Below are 18,602 nucleotides of genomic sequence, written 5' to 3'. Positions count from 1 at the left end.
GTGATGCTTTGGTTTCGAGGTTATCTAGTCCCTGGCCCTGGGGGCTTTTGTTTTGGTTTACGATTGCTAAAACATAATTTGCGTGGCTAGGCTGGATCTTTGGGCATTTTTCCTAGAGCAGACAGATTACAATTCGAAATATGCATGAACATTTCTGCCTAAAGTTTGGGTAGTTACGACGAGATGCAGCGTGAGATGAGTAGGTTCTCGCTTTTCACGCCGTGGTATACAGCGAGTAGTGCTCAGTCAAGTCCATTACTTGACGGGAGTTAGGTTAGAAATAAATACTTTTGGGTGCTGGTTGAGGTATATAACAAAAGAAGGCTCTAAATGCAGAAGGTGACACCGTCATGCAACATAACCATGATAAGAATACACATATTCAAGCCCAAAAGACCAGGCCAAACAATCCGAATAAAAACCCGCCATTTTGTAACGCCATTATGGTGCAAACAAACAACACCACCAAATCACATCTTCCGGAACGTATTGCCCGAGGCACTACGACGCTCCTTTGCCCGGAACTCGGTCTTGTCGTATTGGACTTCTGGCTTTTGCTTCCTCGACTTGGAAGCGGGCATGAAGCTGACCTCGCGCTCACCAACGACGCCGTTCTGGCGCATGGGTCTTTGCTTGGTCTTCATGTTCTGCGCGCGCGAGCCGAATGATCGATCGCGGGTGGAGCTTGTGCGTGTTGAGGAGGAGACTTGCATGCGTGGTGGGGGTCGCTTGGTGCGCTTGTAGTCGGCGGAGGAAATCTTGTTGGAAGCCTTCTCTCTAACGGGCCTCTCGGCTTCGCTCTCGGAGTCTGAGTCGTCGTCGCTGGAGTTGGGAACGTCGTCAATGGCTTCTTGCTCGACGGCGGTCAGACCGCGTTCCTTCTTGGCGGGGGCTTCGGGGATAGTGCTTGGGTTGATCATCCTGAACTCGTGGGAGAGCTCATCAACAGCGAAGTCTTCGTCCTCGAACAGCTTGTTGAAACGGCTATCGCCCAGAACACCCGTCTTCTCGGTCTCGGGGGCGGGTGCATCGACCATATCGGCATCACCGCCGCGCTCAAGAACCTGCTTAGCCCTGCGGCGCTCTTGCTTCTCCTCGGCGAGAAGCATTCTCTCGGCCAGCTTCTTGTTGACCTTGACGGCAACCTTCTTCTTGCCACGGATACGGCTCTCGCGCTCCTTGTCAATCTTCTCCTTGACGCGCTTGGCGCGCTCTTCTTCCCAGATGTATGGGTTGGTGATCAACCTAGCCTCCTCATACAGACGCTGAGCAACGAAGTAACCGTGCATGTATGGTCGCAAAAGATTGGTACGACCAATGAGGTGCTCCAAGTTGAGAGTACGTAGCTGGGGCACGGTCAAGAACTTGTAGTTGTCGTAAATAGAGCCAGCCTGGGCACTGGTGAATGCGTTGGGGTCGTTCGGGTCCTCGGCCATCTCTTCGACCAGGTTGTCCAGGAAGGAGCACCACTTGGGGGCGGGTCCGAGCTGAGGAATGAAGAAGGAGTGCTGCTGGCGGCCTTCATTGGCAGTCAGAAGCATACCACTATCCTTGCACCAGGCCACGTCGTTGATGTCCACAGCAGGCTCCACGGAAGTCCAGGGTGTACCGTCGCGGGGGTCCCAGATCTTGATAATCCTCTTATCGGCGGACATAATCTTAGGATCCATGGTCGCCTCCCGGGTTTCGGTTGACGGTTGGAGGAACTTGAGGGTGTGAATGGGGAAACCATATCCTTGGTCCTTCTTCAACAGAGGAACTGGGGATCGGAGATCGTAGAGGTGAATCAATCCGTTGGAGGCACCGGTTCCCAGTGTCAAACCGTTGCGGTGGAACTCAAGTGCAGTAATTTCGGAGCGCATCTCGTCGCCGACAGACTGGGTGGGGGGCAGAAGAATGCCCGCGCGGCCCTTGGCTCTGGGATCCCACAGCTCCACTGTTCCGATAGATGTACCGAATGCAAGAAGATTGTGACTCTCCTCCGCGATGGCACCCGTGTTAACCGAACCAGTGTTGATGCCGCCTTGCAAAGCGCCTCCTCCCGCAGATGTAAAATCATCACCACCGACTTCGATCTCGAAAGACCGCATGTATCGACCAAGCTCCAAGTTCAACCGGAAAACTTCACCCAGACCATTCTCGTTGACACCGACCGAGGGAATCAAGGCCTCCGTTGACTGACGGTCAAACACAAGATCACGTCCGTATCGTGGAAGCCGAGTAGTGTAGTGGCATCCTTGCGGGGTGTGGAATTCGAGAGAGCGATCGCCTTGAAGGTGGAGGGATTTGGAATAGTCGGAAGAGAGGAGAAGGAATTTCGTGTTGAGAGCAACGGTGTGTCGTGCCCATGATAGGGACAGTTGCGACAGTTGGTGAACATGAATCTGGGGCTTGTATGTGCCTAGAAGAGGCTGTTAGCTGCGAAAAGGTAACCCACGATCGCTGTCAAATCATACCTGTACTCATAACCCATTCACCATCCTCGCTGACCTTCACACACTGACTGGCCTCCTCAAACTCAAAGTCTTGCAGCAACTCGATGCGGTTCGCATACTCCGGGTCATCTTTCAAGCTGCGCTTACGACGTCGAGCCAGCCATTCAGGCAAAGGTCGGGCTGTGTTGGAGCCCGAGATGGTATACACCGGTACCTCGGACTGATTTGACAGCTTCATGGCGGCGAGGTGAACAACTTGGAACCTCGACTTCAGATCGTAAAGAAAAAAAATGCGCGGCGATAAAAAAAAGATAGCGATAGGGGCCACGTGACCTGCCCGTGCGGGTCCCGGTGATTGGCCTGAGCGTCCCTCGAACTTCCCCGGAATTGCGCAGCGCGGCGTTGTTGTGCATTTGCGACGAGAATCATCCGAGATCGGATCTGTCTGTGTCCTCTGCGATGATCATATACACTTGATGGGGCTACCCTTGCTGCTCTGCGTTCAGGGTCCTCGTTGTGGAGCATCTCATCTATGGAAATGACTCCTCGAAGAAGCCTCGATCACCCTGTGTTTAACCGTGCCTGCTTCCCGGGGCTGTCCGCGACTGCGAAATCATGGACTTTCCCGGAGGCGCAACCACCAACATACATCTAATAGTAAGCGTTCTGGTCTGGTAGGCGTGGTCAATAGCTAACCGGTGACTCTAGGATGGCTTCTCCACCATCTACTGGAGGATCTACACTGAGGAGTCCGGTATTACCAGTCATTCTCAGGAAGGACCTGCCAATGGCTATACGATCTTGAAGCATCTTGGTCGCCTCAAGCATCTAGAAGCGCAATTGAGAAATATAGGTTGCTTAGCATCATGCCCAAGACGGCTAGGCCTCTGGGTATTCTCTCCCACCCCAACATTTGAAAGTCTTGGCCCCGTGTACATCACGGATGGAGACGTCGAAACCACAAAGATTTTTGTGGACACCACCACTCTTAAAGGTATGCCACTGATATATGTGCAATTTGGACATGATGAACATTTTCGCTCATTTTTGCTTGTAGTCTCGGCATCGGGAAGTATCGCATGCCAAGAGTTGATCAAGGGCCTTTCATCCGAGGGTCAAAATCAACAAGGATCTCAACCAACGCCATCACAACGACCGCAGCATCCTCAAGCTTCTGCACGTCGATCTGACGGGTATAGCAGCTCCGTTGCTGTATATTCTGCCTTTATTTCAGCCGTTACCGGTGCTCTGAGCCTGCATCTTGTTCGCACTCAGGGCGCTCTACCAATTGGCTCACGAACCCTATTTACCGCAGTTGATAGGATTGGATATGAAAACCCCAGAATTGATAACGAGGGTTTATTCTCTTCTCCCAGCCTGACCTCGTTGAATGTACAGTTGAATGCCCCGGGAACATTGACTATCTCGACGCAGACGATTGTTCAGGCTGGCATCACACGATTATGCTCTCCCCGCGATGATATATCAGATCTGTTCCGAGTACAACCAGGGACCGATCTTTGGCTGAGTCCTAATGGAGCCATCGCTCGACTTGTCACGGCAAATATCGAATCACCGGCTGTTCCTTCACCTGGATTCCCTACCTCTGGCGACACACTTGCGAGAAGAAGGCAATGGAAGCTGGATGTTGTGCAATGGTTGACGAATTTCGGGTTGCACATCGACTCGATTGACGAGGAACCTTGGGTTGAGGTGGAAGTTTGGGAACCCTTCTTTGCCCGACTTGCTGGTGAAGCGTGGCGCCAAAACGATGAACCTCAATCTGCACTTCCATTGAAACGTATGCTTTGGCCGGCGAGGTTCTGCTTTCGAAGGACAGGTGTATTGATACGGTCTTCGTGGCCCGAAACATCCCTTGAAGAGCCTCTTGAGTTTGCGGAGAGATGGTCTTCGGATGCAGGATCTATAAAGGCTCCCCCTGGTCCTCAGAACATCCCTGTATTCGAGGAACCCCAGCAAAAAGACGAGGGACTGTCCCCCACCCGAGTCGATCACGGGGAACACCTAGAAAGCCTTTCCCGAATGGCGCAATACCCAGATCTTCAGAACACCAACCTAGTCTACCCGACGCCCCCGGAAGGTGCTCAAGCAAACGGCGTCCACATCCCCGCCCAACATGATGCTTACCCTGAAGACCACGATCTTCTATCTCCCGCTGTTGCTCATGAGACTAAACCTCTTCCAGACCCCGAACTCTCCCCAAAGGTTGACATTGGCACTGGCCATTATGATGCAAGTGACGATGACGATCTTTTTGGAGAAATGAATGAGAAGGATTTTGGATCCAAGGGAATCACCGACGCAGATTTCAGCTTTTTCGACGATCCTGATATGGACGACATGGCGGATGACATGCCCATTGATCAATCTCAAGAAACCCCCCAGGAACCACATGATGCAATTCATCCCAAGGAGGAAATAGATCAGGTCCACGAAGCAACGCCCGTGATTGCTTCACCTGAAGTACCAAAGGTGGAGACAGTGCCCAAGCTAGAGGAACCTTCCGTTCCCATGAATGATGACCCCGAGCCAGTTGATGACCCAATGGAGTTGGAAGAACCGTCACCCGAGCCGCCTCAGCGTCCACCAAGCCAAACTATCAGTCCTCCTTTAAGCCCTGTGGAGATCAAAAAGATCCTGTTTCCTGGCTTGCAGACTGGGGATCGAGGGAAACATGAAGAGAGCCATACTCAACAAGGCCACTACCAGCCAGTCACCTTTGAAAGGAAGCTGGGGGCTTGGGATCAAAAGTATGGGACCACGGGAAAATTCTTCTTCTCGGCTGGGAGTGCAACGAAAACTTCAGCGACCAGCTTGAACGAGATCCCAACCGTTGGATTGCCGCATCGTGCGCGAACCTCAAACTCTGCGAGGAATAAGCCAGTTGGAAACGCCCTTGTGCAACCTGTGGAAGATGGCCGTGAGCGAGACTCCTCAGACTCCACCGAAGGTAGCAGCGATGAGGACGAAGACAGCGATGACCTTCCATACGAACCTGCATCGACTTCCATTGCCCTTCCCCAACTGAAAAGAAAGCGGGTCCCCTCCGAATCCGACATTCAATCCGCGGCATCTCCAGCCATATCATCCGTTGTCCCCGACTCGGGTGCCGGAGTCAAGGCCGAGAACACTACCTTTTTGGGGAATTTCCTTTCCAACTTCTCCGATTGGACTTTCACGGGTTACTTTTCTGCTCTTCAAATACAACAACTCCCTGTCCTTCTCCGACGTGAAGAACAGATTCCAATCGCGCAGCTTCTGGTTGACCAAATCACACAGTCATCGCTGGACCATTCCTTGGGAGGGAAAGTTGGATTGTTTACACTGGAAAGTGAAGGAGCATCGTTTACCGAAACCTTTGATGATGTGACCTTCTTAGGTGATATTCAGAAATTGGACCTCAAGGGGTACACGTCCTTACAAGAAGACATGACACAAAATCCTTCTCAGTCCCAGCAGCCCACCAAGGACTTGAGTAAGAGTTGGATTTCAAAACTATCTGCGCCGCATGTACGAGTTCGTCGTGGCAAAGGGTATCTGGAGACCCTTCCTCCCGCCATGTCTTTCTGGGAGACGTTCGGCCTGGAACCTGCTCACGGACCCAAGGATATTTCAGCATACTGCATTCATCCGCAATCCGCCAGTCAAGCAGCAGATGTCTTCCTTGATCGCTTTGGGCTCTCATACGAAAGCTGCAATTTTGGCACACATTCACGAGGCGACAAGTCGACGGGATTCGACAATAGTCTCAAGACGTGGAACTCCGAGTCGCCAGGCTATACTTCAATGATGCAAGCTCTCCTGGGTCTGTGCGAGGAACTGGCTGCTGAGCTCTCACAATCTGCTGCCCCCAACACAAAGAACAGTGTTGTCTACATAATCAACCCCTTTCCCCATGCAGCAGCTCTGGCAGACATTTGCGCCGCTTTCTGGAACCTCTTCCAACAATTGGTGGCCGATGCCGAGCGTCGACAGACCAAACAAGTCAATGAGGTGGTTCTGCAAATTATCCCGATAGAGTTCATCATGTCCGATGAGTCTATGGTGGTGCCAACGCAAACCGAGTATGTGAATCTTGCTCTCGAAGTATACAGTCGTTGTCGCCCGAAGGACGCCGAATCAAATCCTTTTTCTTGCGCTCCGGCAATCCTTCTCGCTGAGAATCTGCCCAGGACACTCAACTTCCGCCTTGCCCCTGACAAGGTATCCCCATTACAGGATGGGCGAAGCCTGCATATCGCATACTCCAAGAGTTGTGATCAGCGCTGGGTGTCGGCGGCGTGGTCCGATGGATCCGGATCTCTCCAGACGAGCATGTCTTACTGTCTTCGCTATCGTAACAGAGGTTCTTCCAGGTCGATTTCTGAAGTACGCAACGAGATCTGGGCTACTACGAAGCACATTATGGATAAGTTCCAGGCTCGCTGGAAAGTTGTTCTAGTCAGTACCGACCCGATGGATGCTGACGAGATTGATGGTAAGCTCCAACCTTTCCTCCCACCTCAGTTGCCTGTTTCTCACTCTTTTAAATAGCCTGGGCGAACCTAGCCGAGCAACAAAATAAGATGCGCCCGGCATCTTTAGAGCTCACTATCGTGGCCGTCAACACCATCCCTGACCTCACTCTCAACACTGCTGCCTCTCCAATGAGTACGGGTGTTCTCAACCCTCACTTCTCATCAACTCCTGTCTCGACCCCCAACCCGAATACCAACATTGCCTCGCCAGACCAAACGGGCAATGCACCAACTCCAAGTGCGATTTATAACGCGCCGACACCCACAGACCCCTCCCTCGAACCAGACTCTGAGGTAGTCCTGACCGATATCTGCGATGATTCTTGGGCAGTCATCCTCTCACATCGTCTCAACGCCTCTCCCCACGTCACCGAGCTTCGCCCCGCGCTGGCCAGCGGGTATCTCCTTCGGCGCAAAGGTCCGAACGATAGCGACGGTGTCTTCTCAATGACTGTCAACCTTCTATACTCCCAGCGCCCCGCTATCTCACACGAGAGCGTTCTGGGTGACACACTTTCCATGTACCGAGACGTGTCATCTCTTGCCCGGGCATGGGGTATGCGCAGTGTTCAGAGCAACACTTTACCTTGGCATATAGCGACGGCTCTGCGGGCTCAAGAGCTGCTCAGCTACGTTTTTTAAGTGGGGATAGTATTAACTCACTTTTTCGTCTCTTTCCCTTCTTTTTTGTATACCGTTATATTCAATTGGCGTTCTGAGATTTTGGTCCAAGCGGTTTGAAGGGCATGGGTGCATTATATTGCATTTGTTATTAGGATTAGTGGAGATACCATTGGCGGCATGGATTTGATTTATGAAGAATCGTGTAACATCCCATGCATAAGTAGTTTTGAGGAATCAATCCTGCTCAGTCCTCTATCATTCTTCTCTTTGAGGTTTTCTGTCTAGTCTTCGGGTCATTTATCTACATAGCAATTCCGCCGAAGTATCCTGTTGTTGTCGGCAGAAACACTAGTGACCGTTAGAGAGAGTAAAATTGAGTAACTTTACTTCCCATTGATGGAGTAGTCTGTCCAACCTTTCATTGAGAGAGCGACTCGGTCTTGCCATCAACAAAGCTATCAATCTCTTCAAACCCCCTAAAGAACCTGTCCGTCATATGCCGTTCGCTAATCGACAATGCTCACTCTTCCTCGCTCTAGTTAATTGATTGATTCAATTATGTTTGAACAGAATCGGTTCATGAATTATTCGGCCAGTCTGATTTATCATAAAGAGTCATTTATCTCATCGTTTGTATAATATAGCAGATAGACCATGTCCATAAGAAACCCCTCGTGAGAAGTACATTCAAGAAGAAAAAAGAAGGAAAGAAAGCCAGAAATATTCCCATCCATAAACGCCACAATGGAAAACTGAAGAATTGCAAACGTATATCACTGATGATGGCGTAAATGCATCAAAAACAAGCGCAAAGCGCTGAACGGGAGACATTCATATCGAGCTCGTCATAACGGCAGTAACAAGTCATGAGAAAGGCGGGGGGTATCGTATCGAGTCATTTTTTGTGCAATCGGGTTTCCCGAGGGAATATGGTATATGCGCAAGGAACCAGCAACGGGGAGTATATGTGAATTATGCCGATGCCCAAGTCGTAGAGTCATGTTGGTGAGGACATTTATTATCCGCCGCCGTCGCTCTCTTCGTCGGAAACGCGCTTTTGGCCGAATGGACCGAGTTCGTGCTTCATGGCGTAGGCGATGAGGACACCGAATGAGATTAGGATGAAGAGGATGATGAGGATGATTGCGATGGTGATGTTTCGTTTGACCATTTTGAGAGGTGGGGACCCCGGAGGGTGTAGTTGGTTTGGAGAAGTGGTATGCGATCAGTTTAAAGGTAATCAATCGTTGAGATAGAGTGCGAGATTAATCTCAAGAGATTATGAGAAGAAGGTAATGGCAAAACAGAGCACCAATGACCCCTTGGCTGCCTTCGTTGGCAGCTATTGCTTTGAGTGGGGTTTGTATACTTCGAAGTATACCCACCAGCGACCAGGTTGCACAAGATAGAAAGGGCCCCTTTGCGATAAAGAAAATTCCAGCAGCAAGGGTAAGACTGCCTTGGAATGGAAGGATGAGAGAAGGGAAAAAAATTACATCAGTTGGAATGTGAATGGGGGGTTTTAAGGGAAATTGTCTCTTTCCCAGCCATGTGCTTTTTTCCATGGGAGGCTGGGGAAACCCGAAAAGTCACAGAAGGCGGTTTTACGTTGGGCGCTAACTACTTCGGGGCTGGGCTGTGATGGCCACGTCGGGGCTGGAATCATCGTGATTGGAACAACACATCTCTTAAATTTAATTATTTACTTAATCTCCTGAAACATTAGCAAAAACTTCAGACCTATCGCTTCAAATAAGATGGTCCGGCGATGACCCTCTATATCCCCTTTCATGGCATCACCCTTTTCCATATCTTCAATGGCATCGGACCAGGACTCAAGTTCGTAGTCTCACGAACCGCAGGATCCCAATCAGCCGATGGCAATGCAAACTCATACCGATGCACCAGCGAAGCGATCAACACAGTCTGCTCAAGATAGCTAATATTGCGACCGATACACCCTCGAGCGCCCGTACTAAACGGAACGAAAAACGGCTGCAATGCCTTTCCCTCCTCCCCCAGCCAGCGCTCAGGCTTATAGGTGTCGTGATCCTTGAAAATCGACTCCTGATGGTGAACCACATAGGCAGACATACTGACAGAAGTATCGCCCGCGACAAAATCGTCAAGGATAGGTGCACCTTCTAGGGGCGTTCGACGTGGAAGACCGAAAATCACGGGAGGCATCATCCGGAGACTTTCATCGACACAAGCACGCAGGTATGGCAGGTGCTTTATCTTCCCATAAGAAGCGACGACTTCATCTTCATCGAGAGTATCGTCGAGTTCCTCGCGAAGCTTGGCCATGCACGTCGGATTCTTCAACAAGAAGAAAAGAACATTGCGTAGTGAGATTGCCGTTGTATCATGCCCAGCATTCATCATGATATTGATCTCAGCAACGATCTCGCCCCATTCGAGGTTATGCGGCGCTCCATTCTTATCCGCCATCATGGCAGTGAAAAAGTCATCGAGCTTCTCACCGGCCATATACCGCGTTAACCGGGTAGTCGCGCGGTTGTAGACGATGCCTCCCCAGTCACCATCCAACTTCCACATTTGGCGATACTTGGGCGAGATTAGTTGACTAACTCGCTTAAGCGTTTTGAACCAGTCGTATGCCCAGACTAGTTGGTATGACACTCGGGCTGTAGCTGCGTGGCATTCCCTGAAGGAAACGTTCTTGATGGTTCCGTCGTGATTTTCTGATTTAACCTGGTCGGTACCCTCGTCCAAGAAACCTAGGTCTTCGCTGAGACCGATGTTGGCAATCGCGGCGGCGGCGAATAATACAGTCCAATTTCGATAGTCGACGGTCAGGTCTTTGGTTTCTGGCACAGCACCTTGAGACAAGGGCTTGGTGCATCGAGCGTCGAATGCCTTGATAAGTTTGCCCGTAACATCGGCAACCTTGAATTCCCATTCCTCCAGATTCTTCAGTGCATACGCACTAGACAGGACCTTTCTCTTTCGAGCGTGGTCACTTTTGTCCACAACATCCGCGAGATGTGAATGCGTGCTTGCCGTCTCAGAGTAGAACCGATCCTTGATACACGTCGTGCCATGGCCATAAATATCCTTGATAGCTCGTGGATCCGAAATCGAAAGAGCATTTGGACCGATTCTTAGAACGGGGTGTTTCTTATGTGCCTCGAACAAGTTTCTCGAGCGGAATCCCTTATGTGACTCAAAGAGGAAGGGAAGATCGGAGATACCAGAAAAGAACGTGAAATTTGGATACTTTCTCAATCCTTTGGTGTCATAGTAATAGCTGATGAGGGGTTTTGCGATGAAGTATGCGAAGAGAAATACTGATAAGGCGATGGCGTACATGTTAGCGGGCGGAATATATTTTTGAATGAATTCATTCTGCAGGGTAAGGCTCGATTGATGGTTGTTGATATAGATGCTGAAACGAAGCAGCTGATCAGGGCGATGTGTTGGCAATGATGTTCCTAAATTGGAGTAAATCGCCGCAATGTGGTTGAGTTGGTTGGTATTCACTACCAAATCTGGAAGGAAGCGGCGCAGCGTGGGGGAACTTCCCCGCATCCAGATGTTTTCTTTTGGTCTGCGATGGAGTGCAACCACTCTTCTCTTGCATGTTGGATGCCAATTTTAATTGTTCTAGAATCTAGCTGGATGATTGTTCGAACCCAGACTGGGTTTCTCCATATTTGACAATCAGCGCCGAGATCTCAAGATCCATGTCAGGCAAACAACAAGGGGAAGCCATTTTCCGGCGGTTTCCCCAGATCCCGAGCACCCAGGTAGTATCCAGATGGCACTTGTTTGAACTGGAGGGTCAGCTGGGTCTTTTTCATTTAGGACTGCCCTTGAGAGGGAATCGCGAGGTAGTTTCAATTTAATTGACCTGGCTGTAATTAAGCGAATGTTAACTTAACGATCTCGAAGGGAGTCTCCAGCGATCAGTACACTCAGCGTCCCAGAATGCACGTAGTTGACTTGGAGAATGAATCGACTGTTCTAGGTCTCGAGCACGAACCATTGAACTTGATTAGATTGTTCTTTGCATGTTCCTTTCCTCCGAGAAAACGCATAGCATCCCCAAATCGAGCTCAATATGCAATAGCGGCACACGCTATCTCCAGTGAAAAGATGCGCATGACAATATATCACCCCTGGCCTCCTGCACAGAAAATTCGATAACTTCCTCATCACCCGGACTTTACTCGGTCACCTCCAGTCTCATGATAAGATCACTAGTGCACCAGCACGGTCCAAGTTCCCCAAACCATGACAATGCCATTCTCCATCAAACTAGCAATGCCATTCGCTCCTGGGTGAAAATGATCGTCGCGCCCCCTTTCCCTTGTCTACAACATTTTACGACTATCACTATCGCGAAAAGGCAGTTCCACCGAAAGAAAAACTACAGTAGTACTCGGCTCATGAACAGTGGAGACGCCAACCGGTGAAGATCTTCGCTCAAAGTGAACCGGGCTCCTTGATCGCCTCCAAGGCGGACTCAACGCCAAGTGGAGGTTCGAAGCTCTAGCGATCAGGGCGCACGCCCCGGAAATGGTGATCATCCTAGGCTAAGAGGACATTATCCGGCATGGGTAATATCATGCCGAGTCTATCGCTGAATAGGCGGAGCTTTCGATTGTTTCTCTTGCGTGCGTATCGTATCAATCGGATGGACGGACAACAGAGACTTCGGGTAAGACGGTAGTGAACTGGGTGATCGACATTCGACAGTTGCTTTTTGCGCGATAAATAACGGGGCTTGTATGCAGGCTTGTCAGCGCCGAACTTCCGGTCGCTGGTAACAAAGAAATTTTGTGAATCTCTCGTACCACCTGCAAACTGATTTCTGCGTCATTCTGCATAACTTTTTTTTTGTTCTTGTAGGGGCGTTAAGGCTGAGCCGGTGTACTCCGGGCAAAAGCAAGTTCTGCAGAAATGACTTTATTGACTACCTACTGGCCATGAGGTCGGCATTAATTGCACTATTGAAATCTATCGCCAGCCACCCAAGGCGGGGATGACAAGCGCAAGCGCAGGACAGCCATGGTTCAAGGTACAATAGTAATGGATCCCGTACCAGGAGTCCGTATCACGTATATTTTGCCACTGTCAAGGGAGAGGGGAAGAGAAAAAAGGCCTAACTAAAGCAGTTTAGCTCCCTCAATAGTCATCATTTTAGCCGCTTGGGCAAAACTACGGGTTCTTCGTGAAGTTCGTATTGGTTCCGGCATTTCATTTGGTGCCTGAATCGAGTACGCTAAGGAATATAACCCACTTGGCCTGGTAATACATCCGGCTATGATCATTGGCTTATAGGTACAATATCATATCACTGTTAGATGATCATCATAATCCGGGTTCGATTGTGACTTGCTCGTTATGTACTGTAGGAGGGGCAAAAAAAAGACGCAACGCAATGTTGGAAATCCCAACGTGGTCTAGTGGATCCTGCCAACGGGAAAAAAAAGAAACTTTGACTCGGACTAGACCGTGGAGGTTCCATGGATCGAGGTTGATGCCAACAAGAACGAGGGGCATTCGAGATACCAGCGCTCTCCAACAGACAGACCCCGAAGAGCCCGTCATGCCCTAAGTCTCCACTAGCTAGTCCGTGAATTCCAAGAATTGTTATAAACAATGATACCATTGGCAAATTTATTGGCAATCGAGGATTCCATGCATGGCAATGGATCTCCGCACCGCAACGGGCCCGCGTGTCGCCTTCCGCAAGGAGTCGATTCATGCAGTCTCTCGTGGCCCCAAATGCATTTGGAGAATTTTTTTCATAAAATACTGTTCATAGTCAAAATGTACATACTGTATATGGGCTGAGGTGTCTAGCTCCACCGGCAATCGCCATCTGGGCCCCTGAAATGTAGACAAGGTTTTTATGGCTGGTAGGCCCTGTGGTGTTGTTGGCCACCCGAACCGTTGTCACACTGCGGTTCTCCGCAATTCCCACGAGGCGCTAAGACAGACGAACTCTGTTGGCGAGGTTGGCTTGCGTAAATAAAGGAATACAGCTGTATAACGGTATACAAACCAGGTTGCCAAGATTCAAAGAGTGCATAATAAAAAAATGCCCAAAATCTAAAACCAATTTTGACTTCTACTCTCGTGGCTACAAACCTACAAGCTTATATGCGATAGCTCCCTCGGTGGCGGTCCCTGTAGTCTACAAAACTGGATCCGCCCCCTTTCATTTGTGCGCTATTCTAGCTATTTCAATCGATAGATCTGCTTTTCTTTCCTCATCGAGCTTCGCTTCAAGAGGAGAGGGACCCGCCCAGTTAGCCCCACGATCGCGTTAGCGTCTCGTGGCCAGGAACCAGAACTACTGGACTGGATATCCTTACACTCACTAGCACTGGCGGAGTTTGACATTAAAAGAAAGTGGTCCTGGCTTGGATCGTGATCTTCTTCTTCTTTTCTCCTCCACCTGGATCTTCACTCTTTCATTTCCGGGCCCCCATCACACTCTTTACCGTCTACATGCAACGATGACTACACTCTCTACCTCACGAGGCCGCTCGGCCCTGGCCGTCAGCATCGTCTTTACTTGTCTGGCTACGGCCATTGTCCTGGTCCGGGTTTACACTCGAGCCATTTTGGTGAAGCAAATGGGAGCGGATGACTACACTATCTTGGTTGCTCTAGTAAGAGAACTCACTAACTAGCGACTTGCCTTTGGTGCTGAATTGACTAACATTGGAACTCTAGGCTTTCTCATGGGTCTTCTTCGGCCTGTTCGTTGGTGGTATGTTCCATCTCATGAGCGCTAATGAACTTGTCATTTTCTAACATTCTCCGCAGAGGTTTACCACGGCATGGGTGAACATTACGACCTTATTCCACAAGCAATCTACAAAATGCAGATGCTCGTAAGCTCTCCACAAAACATTATCCGCAGTATCCAAAGCATCCGCTAATCGCATCGACCCACCTATAGTGCTTCTGGGCATCAGTCCCAATCTACCAGAGCAGTCTGATCACCACCAAAATGTCAATTCTCCTGCAATACCGCCGAGTCTTCTCAACACCAAAGATGCGTCTCGCCTGTAACCTTCTGATTGCTTTCCTCGCCGTTTACGGAACATGGACCATCGTCAGCGCTTGGGCGAATTGCGTCCCTCTCGCCAAATTCTGGGATCCTACCGTCCCGGGGTTCTGCTTTAACAAGGAGGCATTGTGGTTTTCCAACTCTGCTATTCATATCTTGACGGATATCTTGATTTTGGTGTATCCCATGCCGGTGCTTAGGTCTCTCCAGCTGCCGAAGAGACAAAAGTTTGCATTAATGGGTGTCTTTGCCCTTGGTGGATTGTACGTCTTCACGCCGACAATGATCCATTGGAAATATGCTAACAGTGCCTCTTAGCGTCTTGATCACCAGTATCCTCCGCCTCAAGAGTCTTGCTGTTATTTCCAACTCCACCGATCCAACCTGTAAGTCTATTACCAAGTGATACCATCTTCCCAAGAATCTCAATCTAACCTGACATCCTACAGACGACAACGTCGGCGCCGCCGAATGGTCCGCCATCGAATGCAACGTCGCCATCATCTGCGCCTCCCTCCCCAGCACCCGCGCATTCCTCTCCAACCTGCTCCCGCACATCTTCTCAACCGGCAGCAACGGCTACCGCAGCCGCACAACCCGTCCCTCCCGCACAGGTCGCAGCCACCTCACCGGCACAATCACAAATACCCAAGTACAAGCCTCCGTCATCGGTGGCCGCGACGACCGAGACTACGACCTGGACAAGCTCTCTCCTTCTGAGGCGTCATTCCGCGCTAGCGAGAAGTACAGTGAGGCCAAGGATGGGTTCTCCGGAATCAAGGTTACTACGTTTGTTACGCAGGAATCGATTTCTCAGCAAGTTACGAATGATGAGACGGGGAGTACGAAGGATCTTGTGCACAAGCACAGTTTTTGATGGGGTTTTTATGACTTGAATGTTTGTTGTTTTTTTTTCATGGACTATCTTTTATTCATACCCTTTCTTTCTTGTTGATATCCCTTTATTGAGTCCATATTTATTTTCTACATCTACCGTGCTTTACATGCTTTTCGAGTAGAGTGGTTAAAAGAATACTTGCATAAGAAGCTTAAAGTGGAGTTTGTGTGGTGATCATTATAACTTCTTAACCTAATATCCAATTTTGTTGCGATACCTGGCACTTCATACTTGCTATAGGTATAATGGAATAGCAATGTTTCATTCCCATAATCCCTTCTGTACTTCGGTGAAAGACTGCTCTCCACACCCTGTTCGTTAATGTGAGGCCTAGCCTATTTGCTATTTCTTTCATGTCTACGCAAAACATAGCCCTGACACCAGGTCTTGGACATCCAATCCAACGTGGAGCGGTTCGAACATGACCTCGTAGTTTATGTGACTTCATCTACAACATACAACCCAGCATACAATAGAAAGTACGAATACAATAATCATATCGCAAAGTTCCAGCCCATTTTCGTATCTAGGAACAAAGATAATAGTAATAACATGCATGCTAAAACAAAGGGGGAATTCATGGGGTACCATAGCTAGCAAGCCAGGGTCTCGAGATGACAAAACACCAGACATATGTGCAACATTCAATGCGCAGTCCTACCATGATGCTAGACATAACACATAACCACAAAAATTAATAACTCATGTCTCAATTCACTATGGAGGGGAAGAAAAAGCATTTATTCCCACACATTGGAGAAGAGGTCATCAGATCCAGCACCAAACCCGCCAGCCGGCTTGGAGGTCGTGGTCGAAGTAGTACCAGAGGAAACGGGGGCGGCGCTTGTCCAGCCACCGAAGTCCTCATCTGCAGCGACGGCGGGAGTGGGCTTGGATGGTGCTCCCCAGCCACTGCCGATGTCATTGGCGGTCAAAGTGTCGGGGAGTTTCATCATGTTGGATGAAGTGGAAGTGGACGGCACGGGTGCAGGCGCAGGGACCGGGTCCGGGGTTCCCCAGGCATTACCACCCCAGGGGTCCATGCTGGCAGACATGACGCCAGCAGCAGCAGTTGCAACGGGCACTGTAGGCTTGGCGGGGGCTGAAGGCTGAATGGGAGGACTAGAGAGGTTGAAAGCCGAGCTCATATCCATTTGAGGAGAGGAAACGGTGGGCTTAGGAGGTGCCGCTGGGGCGGCGGGAGCGGGAGGTGGTGAAGACATGCCGAACAGGTCGTTCGACAGAGACGAAGAAGGAGGGTTGGGCTTTGCGGCCTTGGTGGTTGGGGAGGCAAAACCGCCGAAGCCAAAGTCCTGTCCACTAGAAATGGAGGCATTGCGCGACTGGGAGTTGTGTGCAGACAGAGTAGGGGAGGTCAAGCTATCAAATAGATCACCACTAGCGGATCCCGAAGGTGAGGTAACCCTGGGCGCCGCGGGGGTCGACTTGGTATTCGAGAAATTGGCGAGATTGGCAAATGGAGATGGCTTCTCGGCTGGCTTGGCGGGGGGAGGGGAAGTTGTAGTGGGGAAGCTGAGTCCGCTGAAAGCATCCGTAAGACCACCCATGTTCGATGTCGTAGATGTCGCTGGCGGAGAGGCCAGGTCACCAAAGGAATTGTTGCGCGCATGTTGAACGGGAGCCGGCTGGGGCTTGGAGTACAAGGATAGAATTGATTGTTTCAGGTCTGGTCGAGACATGCCGGTGGGAGCGGCGGGTGTAGAAGCAGTGCTCGAGGGGCGACTGCCGGTCGAGGGCTGGGTGCTGCCAAAGAAGTCCAGACCGAGCAATGAATCAGCGGGCTTGTGAGTCTTCTGCTGCGGCGGCGGCGCTTGTCTGGGAGGCGCACGAGGTGTAGGCTCGGTCGTGCTCGGGCGAGGCGGGGCAGAGATCATATCGTCACCGAAGAGGTCAATCGGGGCTTGTTGACGTTGCGCCGGAGGTTGGCTGGGTGCGGCGACTCGCTGCGATGCGGAACGTTCAATCTTGGCCTTCTCCTGAACAACAGCAAGAGGCTAGTCGGTCAGCGGTGGCTATTCTGATTGTGTGGCCTTCGTTCCATCACTCACCACGTCATCGTCTCCATCAGACAGGGTGGAGGGGTCTGGCATTCCTCCGTCCATGACCCAGCGCTTGGTCTCGTACTTGGTTCGAATGAAGTTCTCAATCTTACTATTGGCACACAGGGTTAGCAGATTGCCTTCAACGGTATCGCTGTCACAATCAACTTACGCTTCCGAGGGAACGTGTCCAGGTGCCAACTTGGCCTCCCAGTACCTAGTAGAACTTTAGCACGAGCCCGACATAACCAATTGCGAGTGACTGACTTATTCGCTCGACCATTGCCCCATCTCACCACACTCTGGAGTTGTTCATCGGTCCAGGCATCAAGATCCACGGACTTGACCCGACTGATGTGTGTACCCATACCACGGTGAATGCCCGAGCAACGAATGCAAATGAAGATACCGAGATTCCAAGAAGCCCATCGCGGATCTAGGCGTAAAAAAATTAGTAAACCATATTCGAGAGAAGACGACGTGGTGCCGCGCGAGCGGACCGATATCTCGAAGAGGGGGAATTGGACACTCACGCTTGTTGCGTTTACAGTCGGCACATATCTTGTTAGTCTCGAGTTTCAGCAGAGCTTTGATTGTCTGCTGATTCTGGGCCGCCTGGCCCGGCGTAACGCGTCGAGACATATTCCGAAGCGGTCGATATGAGTGAGTGAGGAAAGTGGGAAAGGAGAAACAATGGAAGGTCTTCGCTCGCATGCGCAGGTGGCGGTCGGCAATGCGGCCTAAGGCTGCCGGGGCTTTACGGTGGGCGGTGAGCGCCAGCCGTGCAGTTCGATGTAAATTGGAGGTGACCCCAACGGAAAATTAGTTGGTCTTAGCTTTCTAGAAGGGAAATGGAAGGATTAATCAGGGATATGCAACACTAAATTACCCTGATGCATGGGATTTATCCATCTTTGCAACGTGGTTGGACATCCCTAGCAGATCTACTAACCCCCGAGGTCCTTCGGCGTTGCTTAAAGTACGTCCCAGCCTCGT

At 50.5% G+C, this 18,602-nt stretch overlaps 6 protein-coding genes across 6 annotated transcripts; 2 read left to right on the top strand and 4 right to left on the bottom strand.

Annotated features, from left to right (window-relative positions):
- Positions 1–470: 470 nt before the first annotated feature.
- N7496_003290 (WD repeat NOL10/ENP2 family protein) lies at positions 471–2,673 on the bottom strand (the record flags this gene model as incomplete). The annotated part of the gene is made up of 2 exons (XM_056696221.1): positions 471–2,401; positions 2,457–2,673. The coding sequence occupies 2 exons, from the start codon at positions 2,671–2,673 to the stop codon at positions 471–473; spliced, it is 2,148 nt and encodes a 715-aa protein (XP_056558433.1).
- Positions 2,674–3,050: 377 nt separating this feature from the next.
- N7496_003289 (uncharacterized protein) lies at positions 3,051–7,615 on the top strand (the record flags this gene model as incomplete). Its single annotated transcript, XM_056696220.1, has 4 exons — positions 3,051–3,092; positions 3,144–3,429; positions 3,493–6,933; positions 6,990–7,615. The coding sequence occupies 4 exons, from the start codon at positions 3,051–3,053 to the stop codon at positions 7,613–7,615; spliced, it is 4,395 nt and encodes a 1,464-aa protein (XP_056558432.1).
- Positions 7,616–8,615: 1,000 nt separating this feature from the next.
- On the bottom strand, positions 8,616–8,768 carry N7496_003288 (uncharacterized protein; the record flags this gene model as incomplete). Its single annotated transcript, XM_056696219.1, has 1 exon — positions 8,616–8,768. One exon carries the CDS (start codon positions 8,766–8,768, stop codon positions 8,616–8,618), a length of 153 nt encoding a protein of 50 aa, XP_056558431.1.
- Positions 8,769–9,385: 617 nt separating this feature from the next.
- N7496_003287 (cytochrome P450) lies at positions 9,386–10,930 on the bottom strand (the record flags this gene model as incomplete). The annotated part of the gene is made up of 1 exon (XM_056696218.1): positions 9,386–10,930. The coding sequence occupies one exon, from the start codon at positions 10,928–10,930 to the stop codon at positions 9,386–9,388; it is 1,545 nt and encodes a 514-aa protein (XP_056558430.1).
- Positions 10,931–14,088: 3,158 nt separating this feature from the next.
- On the top strand, positions 14,089–15,525 carry N7496_003286 (putative integral membrane protein; the record flags this gene model as incomplete). Its single annotated transcript, XM_056696217.1, has 6 exons — positions 14,089–14,244; positions 14,309–14,345; positions 14,402–14,469; positions 14,538–14,911; positions 14,967–15,034; positions 15,098–15,525. 6 exons carry the CDS (start codon positions 14,089–14,091, stop codon positions 15,523–15,525), a joined length of 1,131 nt encoding a protein of 376 aa, XP_056558429.1.
- Positions 15,526–16,286: 761 nt separating this feature from the next.
- N7496_003285 (uncharacterized protein) lies at positions 16,287–18,248 on the bottom strand (the record flags this gene model as incomplete). Its single annotated transcript, XM_056696216.1, has 5 exons — positions 16,287–17,561; positions 17,616–17,718; positions 17,779–17,823; positions 17,874–18,042; positions 18,140–18,248. The coding sequence occupies 5 exons, from the start codon at positions 18,246–18,248 to the stop codon at positions 16,287–16,289; spliced, it is 1,701 nt and encodes a 566-aa protein (XP_056558428.1).
- Positions 18,249–18,602: the final 354 nt, after the last annotated feature.

The sequence above is a fragment of the Penicillium cataractarum genome (genome assembly GCF_028827025.1).
Source record: "Penicillium cataractarum strain IBT 29864 chromosome Unknown utg000002l, whole genome shotgun sequence".
NCBI lineage: Eukaryota > Fungi > Ascomycota > Eurotiomycetes > Eurotiales > Aspergillaceae > Penicillium > Penicillium cataractarum.
This window is presented reverse-complemented; position numbering and strand designations above follow the sequence as displayed.